We start from the raw sequence: 27,360 nt of genomic DNA, 5'->3' as shown, positions 1-27,360 counted from the left end.
CAGATGTCCAGATGATGTCATTGACCAGCTGACCTGTTACTAAAAATAGATGAGACCATTTTAGTAGAAAAGGAGCTGGAATTGCTGCTGGGTCTCTCTCTCTTCCTCTGGACACTGGGCTCATGGATTCCTGACCGGTCGCTCTCTTTTGACCTGCCTCCTGACTCTCTGCTGGACTTCACAGACACCCTGACAAGAATTCTCCAGGCTACCCCACAACTCTGCATCAAAGACTTCTGTTCCAGCAAGATTCCTTCTTCATTCCAACCAACTTTGCAGCAAAAGACTTCTTTAGCAGAGAGGATTTCCCTTTCATCACTTCAACTAACTCTTGTGGGACTACCGCTACTACTACTACTACTTATCATTTCCATGCTGGCCCAACATGGCCACCAGTAGTAGTCCTTCCCCAAGCACACGCTATTTCTGGGAGGAAAAGAAAACCCCCAGAAATGGCTTGCGCGATGATACCCCGATGGTAATCGTGCATCACTGCGTGTTGCCCAGTTACCGCCGGGTTAACGTGGGAGCCCTTATTGCCATCTCAATGAGTTATCTCACTGCATGGCCATTTTTGGAGGGCTTTTACCGGCTACAGAAAAAATGGGCCTGGAGCGTGGGAAAAACGGCCCCTGCCACTAGCGCAGGGCCCTGTTTCCCGCAGCTTGGTAAAAGAACCCCTAAGTGACTCCAACACCTGACTGACACCTGCGGGGCGGAGAGGATTTTTTTTTACCAGGGGAACAGGGCCCATGGGGCGTTAAAAATTTTGTTCCTGCACCCGCGATAAATTTGCGGTAACAGTAACCATGTCATTCTCTACCCATAAGGGCTATTGTAGTGGTGTACAGTTGGGGGTAGTGGGTTTTCAGGGGGCTCAGCAGACAAGATAAGGGAGCAGCAGTGAGATGTGTACCTGGGAGCATTTATTTGAAGTCCACTGCAGTGCCCCCTAGGGTACCCCCTTGCTCCCCTGGGATGTCTGTGTGAAAGTCTACTAAGAATGCTGATCCTCCAACAACCCAATGGCTTGATTTTGTGTGTTTTTTACTTGGACTTTTTTTTTTTTTAATGGAGCAAAAAGGGAGAGACAAGATGGCAGCGTGAAGGGAACGCAGTCAAGCAGCCCCGCTCCTAACCTTCACTCTTTGACATGTAAAAGGAACATTTCCTACTCACCTATGCCTAAAAGGAGGGGTACATAAGTACATAAGCACTGCCACGCTGGGAAAAGACCAAAGGTCCATCAAGCCCAGCACTCTGTCTCCGACAGCGGCCAATCCAGGCCCCAAGAACCTGGCAAAACCCCAAAATTTCATAACGATCAATGGACTTTTCCTTCAGGAATCTGTCCAGACCCCCTTTAAACTCAGCAAGGCCAGCTGCCGTCACTACCTTCTCCGGCAATGAGTTCCAGAGTCTAACCACACGCTGAGTAAAGAAAAACTTTCTCCAATTTGTTTTAAACCTACCACATTCTAATTTCATCTTGTGTCCCCAAGTTCTATTATTGTTAGAAAGCGTAAACAAACGCTTCACATCTGTCCGCTCTACCCCACTCATTATTTTGTAGACCTCTATCATATCACCCCTCAGCTGCAAATCCCATGGTTGGACCTATGGACTGCTTCACTGCACCCGGACCTCTCTTGGGGCTGGATTCCTCGCTGCTGGAGGGAGCGGTGGGAGGTGACCCGCTCCTCCAGCTTGAGGTTGAAATTTCTCTCAGCCCCGACAATCGGATGCCTCCACTCATGCTGGCGGCGGAGCAGCGACGCATTCAGGAAACCCCTTATTTCGACGCTCAGGGAGTGTTTCCTGTAGTGGGGTCAGGTCGCTGCATTAAACCGCCCGATACATCTACTCAGACGAGTGAGGCACAGGAGGGAGTCAGCGTTTCTGCTGACTCTGAAGCTGCCAGGGAGATAAAGCCTTTGGAGGAATTAGAGATTGGAACTTCTCTGAGTAAGTCTTTCTTATCTATAAAACCTTCAACTATTACTTTGGACACCATTTGGGAAGCTCTTTTAAGTTTGGAAATTTTGTTTTCCCAAAAATTAATATCTGTAATTCAACATACTCAAATTCCCTCGGGAAAAATCTCCTTGTTGGAAACAAAAACTCTAACTATGGAAAAAAAATTGACTCTAATGCTACTAATATTTAGCCGCTCCAACAAACTTAAGTAAATTTGATTAAAGAAAATTTGATGCTGCAATATAAGATTGAAAATTTGGAGAATCAACAGAGAACTAAAACATTGAGATTGATAAATTTTCCTAAAATGCCTTCTGTTGCTCCTCTTATAACTTTTAAAAAGTATCTATCTGAGATATAGAATATTCCTGAGCAGGCCTACCCTCCGCTCTGTAAAATATATTATTTGTTATTACATAAAAAGAAAAATACTAATCAACCTATTTCTGAAGGAGCCGATGTTTCTTTTGACACTTTAAACCTCACACAAATGCTTGAAGACGACAATTTGGGCTCCAAACCCGCTACTTTGATTGTGACTTTTGTACTACAACCGGATAGAGACTGGATATTGAGACAAATTTTTTGCCATAGAGAACTTTTCATGAATTGTAAAATTAGAATTTTTCTAGATATTGCTAGAGCAACCCAAAAGAGGTGCCAACTTTTCCTTAAACTCTGCCCACGGGTGGTGCAACTGGGCGGTTTATTTTGGTTGAATTTTCCTTGTAAGTGTGTATTAAAATTAAACTCAGTGAAATATGTTTTTTATGATCCTACACATTTAACATCTTTTTTGGACTCGAAGACTGTTGTAACTCCAGTTTTGCAGCCTATAGCAATATCCTCTCCTACTCCGTAATATAATAATTTGGTCTGTGTTTCTCTTCCTATGTTCACTTTAGTATACAAATATATCATGGAATTGTAACTTGCTCTCTCCCTATAATAGTGGACTAGAGAATAGATAATAATATAAATTGTTTATTATAAAAATGTATGTAATATGAAGTTTAATATTACCTACCTTTTTCTGAATCGAGAATATTCTTGTTTAATTTGTGAATTGATAAAAATAAAATTAAAAATAAATTGGCATTACATTGGCCACCCTTCAATCTTCTGGTACCATGCTTGATTTTAAAGATAAATTATATGCTGCTAACCATAGCTCTGCAAGTTCATTTGTCAATTCTATCAGTATTCTGGGATGTATACCATCTGATCCAGGAGATTTGCTACTCTTCAACTTCTTCCAGATTGACAGCTATTCCTGAAGTTTCCTGATAGTCAAAGACTAGCCACATCCTACTGATTCATGTAAAGGCATCTCTGGAGGTCAAACACCTTTGTAGCAGCCAAGAGCAGAGCCCTTTCATACACTTCACTGATATTTCTAGGACTTTTTTTCAAGCTTATGGAAAGATTCCTGTTTGGATTACATATACCTCTAAAACCCATAAGAATATTATGGATTGTATCAAAACATGGCATATTTTCTTGAAAAGGGTACTCTTATTTCCTATATGTGGAAGAGGCAGTAGCATAGTGGCTAGAATAATTGGCTGAGAACTTGAGAAGACAGAGTTCAAAGTCCATTCCTGCCACTGACACTACTTGTGACCTTGGACAAGTCACTTTATCTTCCATTGCCCCTCTTTGCTTGTAAGCTTTTAAGAGCAGGGACATGTTGACTTAATTCTCATCACTACTGTACAGCACTGCATATGTTTAGTAGGGCCATAAAAATGGTAAGTAGCTTCATTATGTGGTAAAATAAAAAAATAAACTATGAAAGGCTCCAAGATAAGGCAAATCTCTTCCAAAGCTATGAGTACTGAGAAGACTCAGCAGTGAACCTATAAGAAAACCCATCCAATCCTAGGTGAGAGATGACAGCTCAAATTTCTCTAATGCAGAAAGTGCCAGTGTAATTACAGTGCATACACTGTAAAATCCCTAAACAAAGTCCCAGATTTTGTTACAAATCTGAAAAAAAATGACAGAGCCATTGTTACTCATCTTACAGACAATATATTATACTAGAAAAGTGACTGCAGCAGCCAAAACCAAAACATGTTTCCTGCTTCATCTGTGCAAATACAGTGCTGAAATACTTAAGTACATAAATAATGCCACACTGGGAAAAGACCAAGGGTCCATCGAGCCCAGCATCCTGTCCCCGACAGCAGCTAATCCAGGCCAAGGGCACCTGGAAGGCTTCTCAAACGTACAAACATTCTATACATGTTATTCCTGGAATTGTGGAATTTTCACAAGTCCATTTAGTAGTGGTTTATGGACTTGTCCTTTAGGAAACTGTCTAACCCCTTTTTAAACTCTGCCAAGCTAACCACTTTCACCACGTTCTCCAGCAACAAATTCCAGAGTTTAATTATGCATTGGGTGAAGAAAACTTTTCTCCAATTTGTTTTAAATTTGCTACACTGTAGTTTCATCGCATGCCCCCTAGTCCTAGTACTTGAACCACATTCTGTGTCTTTGCTCCCTTTGTGTCTCACAAATGAACTGTCCAATCTTCATTTGCAGAGGCCCCACAACTTATTTCCAGATAGCGTACAGGCTAAAGAACACTTTTTCTATGCTGTGCAATATTCAAAGGTACACCTGACCAATTGTAGACCTCTCTCCCTGTGAAAACATATCTGCCAATGCTAGGATTACTATATGTTTGGATTCCCCCAGACATGTCCTCCTCTTTATCAGGGGACTGTTGGGGGTCTGAATGGTTTTTACCAGCCTGCCCATTTGTCCAGATTTCTGGATGAGTTGGCTGGCAGGCAGGCAGGTAGGTCTTCTCGCTTTCCTGCCAGGACCTACCGTAACATGCCCTGGTGGTCTATTGGCCTCTTCGGGGCAGGAAAGAACCCTATTTTTTACCCACTGGCAGCTGCTTCTTTAAAATGGCTGCCAAGACTTCCACTGTACATGATGTCATATGCAGACAGGATGCACAAATCAGAGTCAGTATTCACATTTATGGAAGACAGATCAATCCCAGATTTGTTTGTTTTTAAATGGAACCATTAATGTTGTCATCCTGGGTTTACTGCATCCCTAAGTTTAGCTGGGACTCCGAGACATTGGTCAGGTGTACAGATCTCCATACATGCTCTGATTCTGTTACACATTTTCTCCTCCACTTGCTGCTATCAGAGACAGGACTTTGGGCAAGATAGATTGTGAGGGAGAGGGTAGTACAAGACAGGGTTTTCCTTAAGGACACACCCTCACTGAGGTTGGAACCATAGGTGCCGACTCCATGGGTGCTGTGGGTGCTCAAGCACCCCCAATATTTCACCCACCGGAAGTTCCCTTCATCCCTCCTCCCTCCCTCCCTTCGAGTTCCAGGCCTCCTCCCTCCGAATTTTAAAAGTCATCATCTTACCTCGTCGGGGTTACTGCGGCAGCAGCGGTGAAAAGCGTACAGGTTCGGCGCTTAGTTCAGTCTTCCCTTCTCTCTCTCTCAGCTCTGAGCTGAGAGAGAGAGAAGGGAAGACTGAACTAAACGCCGAGCCTGTACGCCTTTCACCGCTGTTGCCGCCGTAACCCCGACGAGGTAAGATGACTTTTAAAATTCAGAGGGAGGGGGCCTGGAACTCGAAAGGAGGGAGGGAGGAGGGAGGAAGGGAGGGGACCTTGGAACTCGGAGGGACCCTGGAACTCAGAGGGAGGGGGACCCCGGAACTCGGAGGGAGGGGGACGACCCTGGAACTCGGAGGGGGGAACCTGGAACTTGGAGGGAGGGAGGGTCTGGAACTTGGAGGGAGCAGGTGCCTGGAACTCGGAGGGAGGGGGAGGGGGGACGAGGGAGGGAGGACAGGGGAGGGGGGATGGGGACAGAGGGAGGGGGAGGGGGGAATGCACCACCTGTAAAAAATAATTTCAGCACCCCCAATCATTTTGAAAAGTTGGCTCCTATGGTTGGAACTGAGCTATATTAAGGCAGGGAATAGCTTAGGTAGCTTGCTGAGTTAGGAGGGAAGGGCTTAGAGAGAGTAGAAAGTTAAAAACCCTCTGGCAGGACAGAACAGGAGGAGAGAAGAGAAGTCTTTCACCCTATGCCTCCATCACAGGCATGTAAGCTGAAGCTATACTAGGGTAGGCCAAGTTTATCTTGGAATCCTGTTGAAAAGTATAACTTTGGACTTCAGGGCTAAGTTAGGCCCAAATGTTTTGAATACCGAAGGACAGAACTTTAACTCTGGGACTCCAGCACAGAGAACAGCTGTTTTTCCTCTTTTTTTTTTTTAGGAACCAGACTAGTGCATGCTGTAACCCTGCAGGAGCAGGTACCCTGGGAGAACTCTTGAGAATAGAGACTGAGGTTTTGCATGTTTATTTCTCCTCACCTGTGAAACACACAGGTTACTCCTCTCCCTGCATATCAATAAACTGCTTTTGTTTTACTTTTGACCCTCTGTGTGGCTGTAGTTATTGCGGGCTGAATGCATACATCTATGCTGATTCAAGTGTCTATCAATTATTATAGCTTCAAGATTTGTGATTAAGTAATATGAATAGTTTGTTACATCAAGTTCTATGATGAAGAGTGTCGAGTGAATAGATTTACTATTCGGATATTTATACACGTATGCACATTTTTAGTGGGGACTACTATTTAGGGAAAGAAAGAGAACACTCTTTTTTTGTTCAATTGTGAAGCGCTGCGTATGACTGGTAGCGCTATAGAAATGATTTATAGTAGTAGTAGTAGTGAACTTTGTGTGAAATCTTGAACATTATTTTTAAATGTATGGGATCAAGGGAAAGGTTTTTTTTTAATAGATTTGTAATGTGTTATTGAGATTATTATTTTTTTCATCCTTAGGAAATACATTGAAGAAAAATTGGGGATGTTTTCTGTCATTTCCTATTGTTTTAATTAGTTTAATGGTGTATATTACATTATATATTGATTAATATGCACATTGAGTAGGTTGATGTTTTGAAAAAGCTGAGTTCTCTATATGTTGTGGGATTTCCATTTGGAGAGATCTATATATTAAATATTGTTCCCATTTTTATTTTGAGATGTACTTACCAAGGGCCCAGGCCTATCCTCTAGCCACACTGCCACGTGGATCTTTAACATAACCCACTGTGGAACTTTGATTAATTTAATTCAAGTAGTTAAAGTCCATGAGATACCCCCTCAGCCTGGCCCAGTCAGATTAGTGCTCTTAAGACGGCCCAGGCTAGTTAGAGAGGGACTTTTCTTAAGCATGAGGGGCAGTGTTCTATAAACACCATCACAGTCCACTTTATCAACCAAGGGTTTTGCAGGGGGGGTGGGGGGGGGATGTGTTTACCACAGATTAAAAAAGCACCACCAGGGTCATGCTCAGGCATCCCATGGTACTTTTGGAATTGGCATATGATACCCTTGTGCTAAAAAATAGATTTTATTTGCTAAAAAGGGGGTGTGTTTGGAGGTGGAGAGTAAGCGTGCCCTATGCTAATCAGTTAGTGCAGGGGCACTGGTGTGCATAGGAGCCAACTTTACAAAATGATTGGGGGTGCTGAATTTGTTTTTTTGTTTTTGTTTTTTTACAGGTGGTGCATTCCACCTGTAGGGCGACTAAAATGATAGCGGGGATGGGACGACTTCCCTATGAAGAAAGACTAAGGAGGCTAGGGCTTTTCAGCTTGGAGAAGAGACGGCTGAGGGGAGACATGATAGAGGTATATAAAATAATGAGTGGAGTGGAACAGGTGGATGTGAAGCGTCTGTTCACGCTTTCTAAAAATACTAGGACTAGGGGGCATACGATGAAACTACAGTGTAATAAATTCAAAACAAATCGGAGAAAGTTTTTCTTCACCCAACGCATAATTAAACTCTGGAATTCGTTGCCGGAGAACGTGGTGAAGGCGGTTAGCTTAGAAGAGTTTAAAAAGGGGTTAGATGGTTTCCTAGAGAACAAGTCCATAAACTGCTACTAAATGGACTTGGGAAAAATCCACAATTCCAGGAATAACATGTATAGAATGTTTGTACGTTTGGGAAGCTCACCAGGTGCCCTTGGCCTGGATTGGCCGCTGTTGTGGACAGGATGCTGGGCTCGATGGACCCTTGGTCTTTTCCCTCCTCCGAGTTCCAGGTTGCCCTCCCTCCCTCTGAGTTCCAGGCCCCTCCCTCCAAGTTCCAGGCTCTCCCTCCCTCCGAGTTCCAGGCCCCCCTCCTTCCCTCCCCAGGCTGACCTCTTCTCCCACAACAGTCCTCCGCCGGTCCGCCCTTGCCTTCCTGCGCGCCGCCTAGAATTTTAAAAGTCATCTTACCTCGGGGTCCCGGCAGCAGCAGTGAAAGGTGAGCAAGCCCGGCGCTTCAGCTTTCCCTTCTCTCATCTCAGCTCTGGTCCCATCCTTGCGGAAACAGGAAATGAGGGCGGGACCAGAGCTGAGATGAGAGAAGGGAAGGCTGAAGCGCCGAGCCTGCTCGCCTTTCACTGCTGCCGCCGGGACCCCGAGGTAAGATGCCTTTTAAAATTATGGGCAGCACGCAAGAAGGCGAGGGCGGACTGGCGGTGGAGTGTTGAGGGAGAAGAGGGTGGGCACCGGGCAGGTTGGACTGGCAAAGGGAACTTCAGGTTCCGACTTCTGGCAGGTGAAATATTGGGGGTGCTCGAGCACCCACAGCACCCATGGAGTCGGCGCCTATGCTGGTGTGTGCTGACCAATTAGCACAGGATTAGCATGGGAGCCCCTACCGCTTACAAAATAGGTGGCTGTAAGGGCTCCCTTGCTAATGACCACACACTAATTGGGAAATTAGTGCATGGCAATTAATGGAAAAAAAGAAATTGCAGCCATTTTACAGCTACACTAAATGTGGCCTCAGCACATGGATAACCCACGTAATAAACAGTGCAGGCCACGTTTTAATCGCAGCTTAGTAAAAGTGCCCCTAAGACCATTTATACAGTAAATACAAAAATGAAATTGTCAGACATAAAAATCATCATTATAAAACTATGAACAAATTTAATAAACAAAGCATTATCTATAGTGAAAACTAAAACCCCATTACAATGAGGACTCAAAATCACAATAAAACCAACTAACAAAAACAACCCTGATAACAACATAAAATTGTATAATAAAAACAGAATAGAGCAGCAACAATAACAACAACAAAATATATAATCCAGTAAATACCTCTCGATTAGTAGCAAAACATCAGAGTAGAAATTGTTCAATCAGGGCCACCTGAGGGCTGTGCGGGCAGTACAGCTGCACAGAAGGGAGACAGGGATGCAAAAATTGCTCCCTATCCATTGTCTCCCCATGTGGTGGCCACTGTGCAGTGAAGGGGTGAGGGCACTAGAGGGCGTATCACACATGGTGCGATTTCAGCTCAGGATGCATTTGTGTTCAAACATCTATTTTTCAACAGACAGCCTGAACTTTGAGTAATTAGTACTTGTCCTGACACTGATAGACAGATCGATATAACACAACTTTACCATGTGTTTTTCTTACAGCACAAAATGTTTTGGGATGAAATCTGAAGGATCTTGTACTCTATCTAATAAGAGCTGCAGGGGAATTGTCTAAATAACCAATAGAGTTCTCAGGATAATTTAAGAGCCAGAAAGTGAAGGTATTATTTTTATTGATATAGATACATGCTGTGTGTACATTTGAAGTATATACCAAGAAAGAGTTCTTGTGTGTTTGAAATCACCTGCAAACTATTCAAGCTGAACTGCTTTGCACTTTTATCTTGTCTGTATTTTAATTTCTGGTAAAGATCATGCATTGAGGGCTTCTTTCACAAAGCCATGCTAGCGATTCCTGCCTGGTAAATGAGAGGAAGCCCACAGGAATTGAATGGGCTTCCTCTCACTTGCTGCACAGGAATTGCTAGTGCGGTTTGTAAAAGAAGCCCTTTTAGATGTATTGTGCAGAGGGTGGTGGTGAATGGCATTCAATCGGAGGAGGGAAAGGAGAGTAGTGGAGTGCCTCAGGGATCGGTGCTGGGGCCGATTCTGTTCAATATATTTGTGAGTGACATTGCCGAAGAGTTAGAAGGTAAAGTTTGCCTATTTGCGGATAATACTAAGATTTGTAACAGAGTGGACACCTGGGAGGGAGTGGACAACATGAAAAAGGATCTGAGGAAGCTAGAAGAATGGTCTAAGGTTTGGCAATTAAAATTCAATGCGAAGAAATGCAAAGTGATGCACTTAAGGAGTAGAAATCCACGGGAGACGTATGTGTTAGGCGAGGAGAGTCTGATAGGTACGGACGGGGAGAGGGATCTTGGGGTGATAGTATCTGAGGATTTGAAGGTGACGAAACAGTGTGACAAGGCGGTGACCATAGCTAGAAGGTTGTTAGGCTGTATAGAGAGAGGTGTGACCAGCAGAAGAAAGGGGGTGTTGATGCCCCTGTATAAGTTGTTGGTGAGACCCCACCTGGAGTATTGTGTTCAGTTTTGGAGGCCGTATCTTGCTAAGGATGTAAAAAGAATTGAAGTGGTGCAAAGAAAAGCTACGAGAATGGTATGGGATTTGCGTTACAAGACGTATGAGGAGAGAGACTTGCTGAACTAAACATGTATACTCTGGAGGAAAGGAGAAACAGGGGTGATATAATACAGACGTTCAAATATTTGAAAGGTATTAATCCGCAAATGAACCTTTTCCAGAGATGCGAAGGCGGTAGAACGAGAGGACATGAAATGAGATTGAAGGGGGGCAGACTCAAGAAAAATGTCAGGAAGTATTTTTTCACGGAGAGAGTAGTGGATGCTTGGAATTGGAATTGCACGGGAGTTGGTGGAAATGAAAACGGTAACGGAATTCAAACATGCATGGGATAAGCATAAAGGAATCCTGTGCAGAAGGAATGGATCCTCAGGAGCTTAGTCGAGATCGGGAGGCGGGGCTGGTGGTTGGGAGGCGGGGATAGTGCTGGGCAGACTTATACGGTCTGTGCCAGAGCCGGTGGTGGGAGGCGGGGCTGGTGGGTGGGAGGCGGGGATAGTGCTGGGCAGACTTATATGGTCTGTGCCCTGAAGAGGACAGGTACAAATCAAAGTAGGGTATACACAAAAAGTAGCACATATGAGTTTATCTTGTTGGGCAGACTGGATGGACCGTGCAGGTCTTTTTCTGCCGTCATCTACTATGTTACTATGTTACTTGCCAAATTACCCAGTTCAGAAGAGAGACTTTTTAGCCAGTCCTCATTTTAAACTTACATCCTAATACAGTGTGGTATTTGTAGTCCATGATTCTACTCACTGAAATCAGCACCAGAAGTCCCATAATGCAACCAGAATGGGGCTATCAAAAATCCAGGTCTGGCCTAAAATCTCTTCTTGGAACTGGGTAATTTGGCAGCTCTGATTATGTATCTGAGTTTTATCATTGCCTGTTGTGTTATACATCTGTATTATGCAGCTCACAGTACAGAATCAATTGCTACTCTAGGCTGCAAGCTGAACAGATAATAAATACTTCTATCCAGCTGTTTTCTGTCATATGTTGTACTAGTTTCCCCAAAATACCCTGCTGTGAAATTTTCTGCTTCTTGTGCTCTAAACGGCCTCCACGGGTTTCTATTCCCTGATCCATTCATGGCTCTTGAGCCACAATTTAGGAACCAGGAAAAAGAGGGAGTTAATGTTTGGTATGCTCTGCTCCTGGGTTGAGGCAGGTAAATACTTGGGCCCCGGCTAAACTTCCTTAAAACACAAGGGAGAAAACAACCAAAACCAGGAGAGTTTAACCTACATTTTGGTTTTGAATGTCAGTACTAGGTGTTGTTTCATGTGAACACTGGTAGAAACTATGATCAAAGTACTGAAATTCTGTACTGCCAGACAGTTTTGGAAAATAAAAAGTCTGAAATCTTAATAAGTAGACATTGACACTGGGTAACTTACGCTACCTCAAAGTAGGGTGCTCTACAACAAACCCTAGTCGTTGCCCTTTTAAGAACAGGGAAACCCTGCAGTCTATTGGCCATTGACTAGGAGAGGAAATCTCCAGATAGGAGCTGTAGAGACTTTCATGACACAATAACAAGTCTTTTGTTAGCCCTTGTGGTCATTCACATGCATGCAAAAACGAGCACCTAAGACATAACCAGAGGTCTCAGCAGCCCCATTTCCTTGTCCGCATCATGCAAATCCATCTCAGGCCCTCAGATAATGCAAGTTCCCATCAAAGCAAAAAACAATATAACTTTATCAAGATTTCAATGGCCTTATTCAAAAAGGATTCTTCCCATTTCCTTGCCCCCTTGAATAAACCCCTCAATAAACCTTTTGTTTCCAGTTGCATTCCTGATTGCCTTTGGTAGATTTCTTTTTCTAAAGCGTTTCATTGTTCTTAACTTCACGATATTGGTTACCTTTGATGTTCATCTCGCTCTCTCTCTCTCCAGATTCTCTTCTCGGCCCCCCCCCCCCCCCCCCCCCCACTTTTCCACAATTCCTTAGTCCCACTTCCCACATGATGCAAAGGGTTCAGGGGGAGACAGTGCGGTGAAAGCATAACAGCTCCTTCTTAGGAACTTACAGGGGCGGGAGTGGGGGGCAATATCCAACAGAAGGGGGATAAGGGCCAAACACCTCTCCACGGACCCATCCCTTTGCCACCGCACTGCTGGCACACCCCAGCCATTAATCAGGGCAAGGTGCAGTAAATCCTTTGTTCTACTCTAGCAGGGTATTAGCTGTAGACTGGGGCACCCTTGGGAGGGTGGGGAAGTGGGACTGCTCCTGGGTCCCCCTCTCCTTCCTCCCCCGCTTCTCTAAAGTTCTGCTGACTCTCGTCTACCTCCTTTTCCCTTTTGCATCCCGGCTGCGATTTGGCCCTCTGAGTCCGACCCGGGGGGCACCAAAAGAAAGGAAAATCTGGTACTTACCAGCTGTACCGTGCAGAGGAATATCAACGTGCAGCGGGCACTGCAACATGCCATGCTCCCCCTAGCCCAGCTCTCACTCCCAGGCAGAGATCAGGGGCTTTCCTCAGCAGGATGTACCCCGTTTCATGGCCCAGCCTGCTGCTGAAGGTGCACACGGTGGAGGCTCTTTTCTGTTTGATCGGTGCTAGTCTGGCCTCTCTTTTCCCCCCTCTCAGCCTGTCGAGCGCTCTGATATGAGAGAACAGATGCTCTTTCCAGTCCCCACTGAGAATTGCTGCTCGGCTCTGCTTCTCTCTCTCTATCACACTGCTGCTTAGGTGGAGAGTAAGGGACTGAGAGGAGGGGGACGGCTGGCTAAGCCTTAAAAGGGTAATGCCCACTGCATGCCTTGATTAGACATTACAGTAACGTGGGAGGGTGTGTGAAATCAGTCTATGCTGCAAGAAGGGAGCATAAGCCCTCCACCACAAAGACGGCAGAAGACTGGAAAGACGAAAGGAAATATAAACTATTCCCCCCAAAAGTTCCATTATACAAAAGTAGGCAACTTACAGAATAATTCAAATAAAAACATTGGAGCATATGGCCACAGCAAATTTTTTATTTATTTATTAGGATTTATTTACCGCCTTTTTGAAGGAAATACTCAAGGCGGTGTACAGTAAGAATAGATCAAATATAAGCAGTAGGCAATTAGAGCAGTAAAAATATTCGAACAACAATACAAAGTATGGCATGGTATATTACTTGCAATGACAACACAGTATGTACTAGAACATTATAATTGGTAGTGAGGGGTAAGGCAAAGTTGTAACATATAGATGAATAAAAAAGTAGGAAGAATTAGAAAGTAGGTCCTCTTAAAGATTTGTTTAATAAATCATTGGAAACAGGAGAGGTTCCATGGGATTGGAGAATGGCAGATGTGGTCTCTCTTCACAAAAGTGGTGATAGGGAAGAAGCTGGAAACTACAGGCCGGCAAGCCTCACTTCGATTATTGGAAAAGTTATGGAAGCGATGCTGAAGGAAAGGATAGTGAATTTCCTGGAAGCCAATAAGTTGCAAGATCCGAGACAACATGGTTTTACCAAAGGGAAATCGTGCCAAATGAATCTCATTGAATTCTTTGACTGGGTGACTGGAGAATTAAATCAGGGATATGATATAGACGTAATCTACCTAGATTTCAGCAAAGCTTTTGACACGGTTCCCCACAGGAGGCTCTTGAACAAACTGGATGGGCTGAAGATAGCACCCGACATGGTGAACTGGATTAGGAACTGGTTGACGGACAGGCGCCAGAGGGTGGTGGTTAATGGAATTCGCTCGGAGGAGGGAAAGGTGAGTAGTGGAGTGCCTCAGGGATCGGTGCTGGGACCGATTCTGTTCAATATATTTGTGAGTGACATTGCTGAAGGGTTAGAAGATAAAGTTTGCCTTTTTGCGGATGATACTAAGATTTGTAACAGAATGGACACCCGGGAGGGACTGGAAAACATGAAAAAGGATCTGCGGAAGCTAGAAGAATGGTCTAAGGTTTGGCAATTAAAATTCAATGCAAAGAAATGCAAAGTGATGCACTTAGGGAGTAGAAATCCACAGGAGACGTATGTGTTAGGCGGGGAGAGTCTGATAGGTACAGACGGGGAGAGTATCTGAGGATCTGAAGGCGACAAAATAGTGTGACAAGGCGGTGGCCGTAAGTAGAAGGTTGATAGGCTGTATAGAGAGGGGAGTGACCAGCAGAAGAAAAGAGGTTTTAATGCCCCTGTATAAGTCGTTGGTGAGGCCCCACCTGGAGTTATTGTGTTCAGTTCTGGAGGCCGTATCTTGTGAAGGATGTGAAAAGAATTGAAACAGTGCAAAGAAAAGCTACGAGAATGGTACGGGATTTGCATTACAAGACGTATGAGGAAAGACTTGCTGACCTGAACATGTATACCCTGGAGGAAAGGAGAAACGGGGGTGATATGATACAGACGTTCACATATCTGAAAGGTATTAATCCACAAACGAACCTTTTCCGGAGATGGGAAGGTGGTAGAACTAGAGGGCACGATACAAGATTGAAGGGGGGCAGACTCAAGAAAAATGTCATGAAGTATTTTTTCATGGAGAGAGTGGTGGATGCTTGGAATGCTCTCCCGCGGGAGGTGGTGGAAAGGAAAACAGTAACGGAATTCAAACATGCGTGCGATAAACAAAGGAATCCTGTTCCGAGGGAATGGATCCTCAGAAGCTTAGCTGAGATTAGGTGGCAGAGCCGGTGGTGGGAGGCGGGGCTGGTGGTTGGGAGGCGAGGATATTGCTGGGCAGACTTATACGGTCTGTGCCAGAACCGGTGGTTGGGAGGCAGGGATAGTGCTGGGCAGACTTATACGGACTGTGCCCTGAAAATGACAGATACAAATCAAGGCAAGGCATACACAAAAAGTAGTACATATGAGTTTATCTTGATGGGCAGACTGGATGGACCGTGCAGGTCTTTTTCTGCCGTCATCTACTATGTTATGTAAGGTGATTGATTTGAAGAAAGTTGCACGTGAGGTCAGAGAGATGGTTAAATATTATCTCAGCTAGGCACCATTACACCTTCCAGGTTTATAGAGATTTCATTCAGTTTCTCTGACTCGTTAGCTTTGAATACCGTTTCTGGCACTGGTATCTCTCCCAAATATCCCTCGATGAAGACCGAAATAAAGAATTAATTTAATCTCTCCATTATGGCTTTGTCTTCCCTGAGTGTCCCTTTTACCCTTTGGTCATTTAGCGGTCCAACTGATTTTTTTGCCAGCTTCTTGGTTTTATTATACCTAAAAAAGTTTTTACTATCCAACTTATTTTCGAAAGAGAAAGATGCCCATATTTCGACCCAAATCGGGAGATGGGTGTCTTTCTCCCGTGGGCGAACAAATCGGTATAATCGAAAGCCGATTTTGGTCGTCTTCAACTGCACTCCGTCACAGGAACGAACAAAGTGGACGGGGGCGTGTCGTAGGCGTGGTGAAGGCGGGACTGGGGCGTGGTTATCAGCTGAGGACAGATGGGCATCTTTAGGTGATAATCGAAACAAGAAGGGCGTTTTGGACGAGAATTTGGTCCGCTTTATTTGGACCCTTTTTTTTCAGGTCCAAGTCCCAAAAAAGTGCCCCAACTGACTAGATGACCACCGAAGGGAATCGGGGATCACCTCCCCTGACTCCCCCAGTGGTCACTAACCCCCTCCCACCAAAAAAAACCCCCACTTTACAAACTTTTTTTCCCAGCCTGTATGCCAGCCTCAAATGCCGTACCCACCTCTATGACAGCAGAATGTGTTCTATCCTGTGACAGCCTTTCCCTGGTTCTGATGTGGCTCTCGGGTGAGTGTGACACCTTTTCTGTTATGCACACTGCAGAGTCACATCAGCAATGCTTTATGGTGGGTGTAGGGAATTGGGCTCCGTGATTCCACTAGCTTGTGTTCAATGCTCATGATGTTGGTAGTTGGTAGGCTCTACTCCCATGGTGCTTTTCCCTCTGCTTACTGGGTCAGAGTGTGCCCTGTTTTGTTTCCTGTAGTCCATGAGGTAGTGGCCATTTTTGTAAGCCAGTTTTAGCTCCCTTTCATGTGTTACCCACGTTACTGAAAGTGGGCATTGTACAGCATTCTGCCAGCTCTGACCTACTGCTAATCTCAGTACCAGGGAGACTCTTTGCCAGTGGGGCACAACCTCTGATCTGCAGTTAACTGTGAGTAAACGTGCTTATTCCAATAAAGGACGTTTTCGGAGACATTAGTCTTCAGGTGTCAACTGGTGTGCCAAGGTTCTACAGCAGCAACAAGTCCTAGAGGCCTGCGTGTATGCAGGTCCCTGGAGCACTTTTAGTGGGTACTGCCGTGCACTTCAGGCAGGCGGACCCAGGCCCATCCCCCCTACCTGTAACACTTGTGCTGGTAAATGGGAGGCCTCCAAAACCCACTGTACCCACATGTAGGTGCCCCCTTCACCCCTAAGAGCTATGGTAGTGTTGTACATTTGTGGGTAGTGGGTTTTGGGAGAGGAGGTTGGGGGCTCAGCACCCATGGTAAGGGAGCTATGCATGTGGGAGCTGTTTCTGAAGTCCACCGCACTAACCTCTAGGGTGCCCAGTTGGTGTCCTGGCATGTCAGGGGGGCCAGTGTACCTCGAATCCTGGCCCCTCCCATGACCAAATGGCTCGGATTAGGATGTTTTTGAGCTGGCCGGTTTTAGTTTCCATTATCGCAAAAAAAAAAAAAAAAACGCCCAGCTCAGAAACGAACAAATACATGGCATTTGGTCCATACAAACCGTATTTTCGAACAAAAAAAAAAGACATCCATTTTTTTCGAAAATACAGTCTGTCCCTCCTCTTCACTTACCCGTTTCCGGACATAGACGCCCATGGAGATAGGCGTTCACGTTCAATTATGCCCCTCCGCGTGTTTTTGCCTCCAATGCAATTTTTTCAAAGTCCCTCTGGAGTGGAGGAGTAGCCTAGTGGTTAGTGCAGTGGACTTTGATCCTGGGGAACTGGGTTCAATTCCCACTACAGCTCCTTGTGACTGTGGGCAAGTCACTTAACCCTCCATTGCCCCAGGTACAAAATAAGTACCTGTATATATGTAAACCACTTTGAATGTAGTTGCAAAATACCACAGAAAGGCAGTATATCAAGTCCCATTTCCCCTCTATCAACACTTTGTATTTGACTTGCTGTTTCTTATTATTTTCAGTCAGATCTTTCTTCCATTTTCTGAAGGATTTACTTTTCTTCACTTCACTTTTTAACCATGTCAGCTGCCGCTTGGCCTTCCTTCCTCCCTCCTTTTTTAATACATGGAATATAAATGGCCTGGGCTTCTAGGATTATATTTTTGAACAGCATCCACACCTGAAGTAAATTTTTGACCTTCGCAGCTGCTGCTCTATGTTTTTTTTCACCGTTCTTCTCATTTTATCATAATCTCCTTTTTGAAAGTTAAATGCTAATGTATTGGATTTCCTGTGTGTACTTACTCATGAGCTGATTTCAAATCTGATCATGTTATGATCACTGTTGTTAAACGGCTCCAGCACCATTACCTTTAGCCAGTGGCGTTCCTAGGGGGGGCGGACACCCGGGGCGGCGCCCCCCCCGGGTGCAGCACCCCCCCGATGCAGCGCGGATCCCCCCGGGTGCAGCATCCCCCCCATGCAGCGCGGACCCCCCCCCGGGTGCAGGCCGCTGGGGGGGTGCCGCAGCGCGCGCCTGCTCAGAGTTCCCTGACTTTGCGCGTTCGCTGCAGCTCCCTCTGACCCGGAACAGGAAGTAACCTGTTCCAGGGCAGAGCAGAGGGGGAGCTGCAGCGAACGCGCAAAATCAGCGATCTCAGAGCAGGCGCGTGCCGCGGCACCCTCCAGTGGCGTGCACCCGGGGCGGACCGCCCCCACCGCCCCCCCCCCCTTGGTATGCCACTGCCTTTTGCACCAGATCATGCGCTTCTTCTTCACCAGACTGGAGCAGCATTGGTTAAGGCTCCCATCCTGCTCTGCTTCTGGAGATGTGGTACTGCTTTCCCAGGGAAAATGAGAAATGAGGGTCCATAAACCTCAAACTTGGCTACCCTGTTAGTTCAGAAATATCCATCCATCTAAGGAAGAGTTTGTTTACATTAGATCATCAGGCACACTCCTATCCCATGTTCAAATCTTAACTACAAGTCCCTACAGTGAATGAAGAGGGACAAACCCAGGTTTATTACAGCCTTTCGCTGACAACATAGTGTGTCCTGGTACCCACAGGCATATTTGGATTGGGCATGGGAAGGCATGGCCCCCACCCTAAATGCTGAGAGCCACTTTCCCTATTGCCAATATGACTTCTTTACAATTTGTAACCCCCAATTAAGCAGGCAAACTACTCCTATGTTGCTACCACACAAAAGTTTTTAATCACTTCACAAAGATTCCTACTTCTGTTATTTTTTTTGCAGCTCACTCAGACCTAGGAAGGGAACTGGTGTCATAAGCTTTCATTCACTTCACCCAGGGATTCCCCCCTTTTTAAACACATGTTATTGCAAGAATCCTCCTGTGCAGGAAAACATGTAACCTGGTTCCCTTTGGAGACCTGAATTTGACCATCATTAGTCCACCCACTGGCCACACTTACCTCCCTGCCCAACTCAGGGAATAGAAGTCTTGACCCAGGAATTATACCACGAACCTTCAACTTGGCGGGCTGATCTACCAGGCAGGCTACAAAGGCAATAGTTTACTCAGAATTTTTGCAGTCATGAAGAAGAAAATTTCGTTGAGCCTTGCCAGTGAGAAGAAAATGTTATTATGTGTCTTTCCCTCACTCAGCACAGGCTAGACTGAGCACCCTGCTAATACCACCTCTCCAAACAGGATCCCACTGGGATTTTGGAACTGGTTCCAAATCCTGTGCTATTTGCTGAGGACAGTGTGCAACAGGTCATATCACAGCTGGATGTACACTTTATAATGTCTAAATAACTTGTATTTTTTAGCTGTCAGAAGCTGTCCCTCTTCCAAACCTCCACAGGCACAAAACTTCAAAGGAAAGATAACAGTCAAGGGACATCTGTGAAGGGAAAAATAACTAGTGACAAATTTCCTTAAAAACTATACAGATTTTCTAGATTTCATCTCAGAATTGTGGGTCTGTTTTGGCCTCAACTCAGAGACACTAACCCTGTATGCAGTGCAGATTCTAGGAAAACAGAAGTGCTGTATAGGGTCCAGGATAATATTCGTGTATTTTGTCTGGACATGGGAGAAAAGGGATATAAATCATAGTTATCGAAAAACACAAAAATTAAATACAAAAAATGAGATTATTAATATACAATTCCACCTCTTCTAGGAGTGAGGGTGGTGGAATAAGGGGCTCCCGCCGAGATATGCCTGAACTCAACAATGCCTAAGAAATACAAGTCTTATTCTAAAGGCATCTTATTTTGCATTAAGTCATAGCTCAACAGCAATGATAACTCTGGTTCTGGTGGCAATGATCCCTTCAATTGAGGAGGATCTCTGGCATAGATTTCCCTACAAGTTTTTCAGATTGATCAGAAATTCAACTTAGGGGTCCTTTTACTAAGGTGCGCTGAAAAATGGGTTGCGCTAGTGTAGGTGGCAAAATAAAATTTGGCGCGCATCCATTTTGGGTCTGAGACCTTACCGCCATCCATTGACTTAGCGGTAAGGTCTCTTGCGTTAACAATGCGGTAATCGCCTACACGCGTCAAGTCAGAGTTACCGCCCAATTTTCGCAACACCAGAAAATAAAATATATTTTCTGGCAAGCATAGTGGACGTAAGTAAAAAAGAAATTACCACATGGGCCACGCGGTAACTCCAAATTGATGCATGTTGGGTGTAGTGACAGCAGCTGGCCTTATGGAATTTAAAGGGGGTTTGGACAGATTCCTGAGGGAAAAGTCCATTGAACTTTATTTAAAAAAAAAAAATTTTTTTTTTTGGGGGGGGGGGGGGGGGGGGTTGCCAGGTTCTTGAAGCCTGGATTGGCAGCTGTCAGAGACAGGATGCTGGGCTTGATGGACCCTTGGTCTTTTCCCAGTATGGTGGTGCTTATGTACTTATGTACACGGCTTAGTAAAAGGGCCCCTCAAGGAGGAGATTGAAAGCAGTAAGGTGGCACAGCTATGGCGGTGTTACCTGAAGGTGCATGAGAAGCTGTGCAAGAGGAGTTGTTAGAGTCTTGACGTTGTTGGGATATCAGCAACTGCTGGCGGAAGATCTATAAAGCAGCTTTATGGGAGGTTGGAAGCAATGAACTGACGAAGCCACAGTGGTATTAATTGAAGGCGCATGACCGGCGGTGCAAGGGGAGTCAATAGAATCCTGACATTGCTGGGACATCAGATCGTTAAAGCACAAATATCCTGTGGTGCAGCTTCAGGGCATGGCCAAAGGGGTAAGCCAGGTCCCTCGGGAGCTCCTTGGAGCACCAAAGGAGGAAACCCTGCTGAACTTCGCCTAACTATGAGTCTGATGTATCAAGGGAAAAAGGAAAGAAAAATCAAAGGTCCTTCTAACTGTCAACCTCCTAGTGGTGATGTAATTACATTACAAATTAACAGTTACAATTAATTGCACATGATGTTATTATAGTCACGGTTGGATGTTAAAATGGTTTCCCCTTTAATTTACATTAACACAGAAATTTAACACATTAAAATAATTATTTATTTGTAATAATAATAATAATATAATCATTTATTGTTTATTAGGTTTGATATAGCTTTTCTCATTGAGTCAAATCGAAGCAGTGTACAAATAAGTATAACATTTAAATGAAGGAAAAGAACACCATAATATAATAGGAAAGCAGTCACTCGAGACAAAACAGGCAACAATCAGACATCCAGACAATCAGCTCATTATGTTTAGAAAAGAGACAAAACACTCCAAGAATATACACAACTTTAAAACAGTAGTTCATAGAACCCATTAGTTAAAATCTTATGATCCCAACCCTCATCACAGAGAACCTCACCGGAACAACCATTAGTATTCAAAAGCTAACTTTAAAAAGTACATTTTTAGAGATGCTCGAAAGGCAGGATAGGAGCTTTCGAGACATAGCTGCTTTGGAAGCGAGTTCCAGAGAGTGGGAGCGATGAAGAAAAATCCAGAAGAATGTGTGGATTCCCAATGTGTTTTAGAAGGATGAGGCAGTTATTGGTCAAAGACCAGAGAGTTCGAGCAGGTGTATAAGGGATGATCTGAGAAGCTGGATAAGGAGGAGTGGTAGAGTAGAAAACCTTGTGCATTAGTGTAAGAAAATTTAATTTAATTTGAAATTCGACAGGGAGCCAGTGAAGACATTGCAGTAAAGGTGATAAATGACCATAGCGTTTAGCGTGGCAAATTATATGGGCAGCAGTATTCTGATAATTAAAACAGAAACAAGATGTTTAAATCAACAATCTTAGGGCTCTGTTTATTAGGGTACGCTAACGATTTTAGCACGCGCTAAAAATGCTAGTGCACCTACAACGTGGCTTAGTAAATGGGGCCCTTAGTTTTATTATGACGTTGCAACAATTCAGATGAAATCAGTTTTACATTTAGAATAACAAATTAAAAGCGTAATCAAATTTATATTGTTCACTCAGATTTATGTACCAAATGTCAGCTTTCAAGTATTTAAAATTTTCAGCTTGAAGCCAAACTTCAAATTACCTATATCTTCACCTTCAGAACAAACTTTCACCACAGGATCAGATAAGTATTTCCAATTAATACTTTTACCAAAAATTTGCACTATCACATATTTGTGGAATTGGTTCGTTTCACAGATTTCAACTAACCAGGACTCCCTCAGGATTAACCAAGATTCTCAAATTCAAAGGTAAGTACTTTGACCAAGTGATTATTAAACCTCAGAAATCCTGTCTACTTCAAATAAAAAATAAATTATGCAAACAGATGTAAAATATGTGTACGCACAACAAAAATATTAAACTTGCAAAGATAAAACCTGTTCTTCACCGGTGTCAACGCTGCTTTCTTGCATTGGGTACCAATGAAGTGTAACTTTGCTCTCAATCTGGAACCAGCCACTTCTTTGATGAATACACTGTTAGTTACTACTCTATCTTAAACAAAATGAAAGGAAGCAAAACCTTATTCTTCCTGTATATATGTAAACTAAATCAGTGTCTTCTTATTCTAAGGCCATGTATAGCTAGCTAATTGAAAAAAAAAACAACAACAGGTAAGCAAATACCCTAAGCTAAACCTCCCATTTACAGAAAATGTTTTCTGTTAAAGAATCAGCTCACAAAATCCAAAAGTACTCTCCCTCAAATTGCGCACTCACCGGGCAGTAATGACCTACGTGCGTAGAATGCCATTTGATGCGCACCGGCTATGCACGTCAGAAAATTATTTTATTTATCACATTTATACCCCACATTTTCCCACATGTTTGCAAGCTCAATGAGGCTTACAATAGACCGAAAAGGCTATCACCAGTCCAGTAGTTATACAAATACAATAGGTTGTGGTAATCAGAGTGGATAGAGAGAACAGGGTATAGAGGGAAAAGGGGTAAAGGTAAGAGAGTCCAAAATGGTCCATTTATATGCTTTTTTCAAGGACTTTGGGTTTTATGTTGGAGCCTGAGGGTAGGCCTTCCGGAATAGGCTGGTCTTGAGTAATTTCCTAAAGTTGAGATGATTTTGAGTAGTTTTGACAGCTTTTGGTAGTGCATTCCATAATTGGGTGCTGATAAAGGAAAAGGATGAAGCTTAAGTGGATTTATATTTGAGGCCATTACAGGTAGGATAATGGAGATTTAGGAATAAACGGGAGAGGGCACGATATGAGATTGAAGGGGGCAGACTCAAGAAAAATGTCAGGAAATATTTTTTCATGGAGAGAGTGGTGGATGCTTGGAATGCTCTCCCACGGGAGGTGGTGGAGAGGAAAACGGTAACGGAATTCAAACATGAGTGGGATAAACATAAAGGAATCCTGTTCTGAGGGAATGATCCTCAGAAGCTTAGCTGAGATCAGGTGGCAGAGCCGGTGGTGGGAGGCGGGGCTGGTGGTTGGGAGGCACGGATATTGCTGGGCAGACTTATACGGTCTGTCCCAGAGCCGGTGGTTGGGAGGCAGGGATAGTGCTGGGCAGACTTATACGGTCTGTGCCCTGAAAAAGGCAAATACAAATCAAGGTAAGGTATACACAAAAAGTAGCACATATGAGTTTATCTTGTTGGGCAGACTGGATGGACCATGCAGGTCTTTTCTGCCATCATCTACTATGTTACTATGTTATGTATGCTTGATGTATTTTCCAGAAGCGCATAGCGAACGTGGAAGCTGGGTGGTATCTCCATTTTGGCATGCATTGGGCGTGCGTTGGCGCCTATGCAGCTTAGTAAAAGGGCCTCAAAGTTTGTGAAAATTCTAAAGCACCTAATATTAGAACATTAGCACTGATGAACACTTCAGATGTTTACACTTCAGTTAAGAATCCTCAGTTTTGAAATTTCCAGCAGAACAAAACTACAAAAATTCAGCACAGCAACAGAATACTTAGCAGATCCAAAATAAACTGTTCTTCTTTGGAAAAGATTAACATCTCAGCCAAAGTTTTTAAAAAAGGAACAGTAGAAATTCAGTTCAACACTGCTACACAAAAATTCATAACCTCGGATCAGACAAAGCAAATAACCCTCTGAAGTTTAAAGCTGAAAACAACTTTGGGCCCTGTTTACTAAGGTGCGCTAGTGTTTGTAGCATGTACTAAAAATTAGCATGCGCTAACCATGCAGATGCCATAGGAATATTATGGGCATCTATACGGTTAGCGTAATCTAATGCTTAACACATGCTAAAAACGCTAATGTACATCTAGCATGGCTTAGTAAAAAGTGCCCTTTATGTCCAACATAATCCCAACTTTTCACATTAAATTGACATTAATTAGTTTTAGCATTTGATGTTACTTTTCAATCACAGAGGACATCAAATCAGCCTTAAATCTCAAAATACCCTTTCAGAAATTCAGCAATTTCCTTTTAAATATTTCCCAAACTCATTCTGACAGTGAAGTTTCAAGGAATAAAAGCAATTTTTGTTTTCTTTCAAATAAACAGAATCAAATTCATTTCAAGTTTTCACTCTTTCAAACATTTCAGTACCAGCATTAAAATCAAAGCACTCTCAAACAGCTTCACAAACAGTCGTTTCTCAACAGGAGACAGTTCAGTTCTACTCCCTAAGCCGCTTCTCCCTTCTGGGGACTCAACTGATTTAGATATTGCTTCTGAAATTTCTTTGAAAGATATTTGGAAGGTGGATATTAGGATTGAATCTAAGCTGGGAGAGAGAGTGAGACAGCTATGTCAGTTTTCACAAGAGACAGTCACAAAAATGGAGGATTTAGATAAAAAAAGTTTTCTTTGTTAGAGAAGAGACTCCAAAAAATAGCACCTCAGGTTGCCAATTTTCAGACTACTGGCTCTTTGGCAGTTAGAGATAGCATTTCAAAAAGTACAAAAACCAGGGGACACTCAATGAAATTTCATGGATTGTTAAAAAGAAATAGGAGGAAATATTTTTTCACTCAAAGAATAAGCTCTGGAACTCGCTGCCAGAGGATGTGGTAACAGCGGTTACTATAACTACATTTAAAAAAGGTTTGGACAAGTTCCTGGAGGAAAAGTCAATAGTCTGTTATTGAGATGGACATGGGGGAAGTCACTGCTAAAACGGGAGTAAAAACAATAAAAAAACAATAAGGGTTCAATTATGAGCGTCCATTCATGATAGAAGATGTGTCATTAGCTAAAAAGAAAATAATAAGAAAATAAAATAAAATTAAACCTTTCAAACAGAATTATTGCTAAACTGAAAATAAAACAAATTATGCGTCCATAATGTCAATAAATAGCAACTGCGAATCTCAAATTAATAATCTCTTGATTTTGCTTGACTGTATTTTGCCGGGGGTTCTGGCGGAGAGGTCAGCAACAGTAGGTTCTCGTAGCATTTGGTTAGTCTTGTGGGGGAAAGAAAAGATGCCAATTGTCAAGCAGGTCGGAAAGTTCAATGTGGATGTTCTGGAGGACAAAGAAATCTGGAGATTCAGGAGTCATCAATTGTCCAATCGCAACCCGTATACTTTCAATACAGGCACGTCGCTTGGTAGGTGGAAGTGGAAGTTGAAAAGGCAGAGGCAACACCTCTTGAACTGCTGTTGCCGCTTGTGGTTGGAGTTGTGGTGGTGATGATGGACTTGGAGTAAATGGAAGCTCTGAGGAATCTGGAAGAGCTGGAAGCTCTGAAGAATCTAACGGGGCAGGGGGACTCAGTGGAGGCGGGGTCTGTCGATCGCTTGATTCTGCAGCAAAATAAACTGGTATATCTGTCAAATGGACACAGGACATGTGGTCATGGAGGACATAATACTTGCGGTGTACAGAATTGGATCTTTCCATGTCTTTATCCTAGGCATGTGGTGTTAGCCACACAGCTGAGAAGGAAACAGTTTCTGGATTTAAAATTAAAGGTTTTGCAAATAGGGGGAACTTTTTTTTTTTTAAGATTCTCCTATACACGTTTGATATGTTGGCAAGGGAATCAATTTGTCTGTTTTGACCCCTCTTAGTTATAGAGTTTTCCGATGACAAAAAAATAAATAAATATATATATATAGTATAGTTTCCCCATTTAGCATAGAGGATTAAATAGGTTCGAAATATAGATGTTCCACCAGATGGATAGATTTGTTTTGAGTCTTATTGATTTCCTTTTATCTTATTATTTCACTATTGCTTTCTCCCTCCCTATGATGGGGCTAAGTATACCAAATTGCTATTATAGAAATCGATGTTTATATTTATTTTTCCTATGCTGCCATCATTTCTTCATGGCTTAATTTTCCACTGACAGAAGGTTTCTTTCTTGTTCTCTCTTCAAGTTCAAGAACAAAATATTACTTATTGAAACATGATACCACCTATGGATGTGCAGCTCAGAAGTGTTCCTTTTCTTTTATTTCCCATGTCCTTTGCAGCACTGGTGTTTTGTTTTGTTTGGAGTAGTCTTCAGAGGCAATGTCTGTATTCTACAATTTCCTAGTTAAAGTCATTTTCATGGTACCACAGGAATTTCAAGTAGTTTCTGTAGTCTGTGTGTACAACAAAGCAGTAGAACATTTGCTGGCTATCTGGCGTTATGGCGATAGGGTCTTTTCTAAAGCAATTCAAGACTCCTATTAGGCTAGTAATCATGTCAGGCCCAGAAATCAGCATATTGTTGAGTGAGATTCCTTGAAATTGAGTACTGGAATCGAACGCAATCCTGATCTGGCCTGGTTTTTGTGGGTGATACTCCGCAAAGGTAGGTAAGTTTTTGTAGAATTCTTTACCTTTAGAAATGCGCATGCTCAGAAACTATCAGTTGTTTCGCAAAGTCATGAAACTACAGAGGGGGGTCCTGAAACGACACGGGGGGAAGGGGATTCCTGGACATCAACTGGAAGGGTAGGGGCAGGTCCTGGAACTGGAAGGGGAGGGGGGTCCTGGATCAGGGGGTAGGGGGGGATGAGAAGAAGGGGGAGGGAAAGAAGGGGAGGAGGAGGGGGAGGGAGGTCCTGAAACTCTGAGAGGGGGAAGAGGCGGAGTGGGAAGGGGAGAGGGGGTATGGGAAGAAGTGGCAGGGGGGTCCTGGAACTGACATGTGAAGAAGTGGGAGGGGTTTCAGGAACTCAGACAGGGGTGGAAGAGGGGAGGTGAAGGGGGTTCAGCAAACTCTCGGTCTCGCTGTGTCTCACATATGCACTCGCACACACTGTCATTCTGACACACACACACTCTCTCACAGACACAATCGCACCCAATCTCACTCTCTCTCTGACACACACACACACTCGCACAGTCACTCTCTCTCTCTCTCTCACAGTCACTCTCACACATACACTCTCTCAAA

The 27,360-nt window shown here is 43.7% G+C and overlaps 1 protein-coding gene across 3 annotated transcripts in view; it reads right to left on the bottom strand.

The window, feature by feature from the left end:
- Positions 1–13,190, bottom strand: part of NKAIN4 (sodium/potassium transporting ATPase interacting 4) — a 110,064-nt gene extending 96,874 nt beyond the window's left edge. For all 3 annotated transcript variants that reach the window (XM_030212962.1, XM_030212964.1, XM_030212963.1), the window contains exon 1: positions 12,880–13,190. In XM_030212962.1, coding sequence (XP_030068822.1) covers positions 12,880–12,933 — 54 coding nt within the window. In that variant the 5' untranslated portion in view covers positions 12,934–13,190. The remainder of the gene's footprint in view (positions 1–12,879) is intronic.
- Between the last annotated feature and the right edge of the window lie 14,170 nt (positions 13,191–27,360).

This window comes from Microcaecilia unicolor, chromosome 8, assembly GCF_901765095.1.
Source record: "Microcaecilia unicolor chromosome 8, aMicUni1.1, whole genome shotgun sequence".
Taxonomy (NCBI): domain Eukaryota; kingdom Metazoa; phylum Chordata; class Amphibia; order Gymnophiona; family Siphonopidae; genus Microcaecilia; species Microcaecilia unicolor.
The sequence above is the reverse complement of the archived record's forward strand: the minus strand, read 5'-3'. Positions and strand labels throughout refer to the sequence as shown.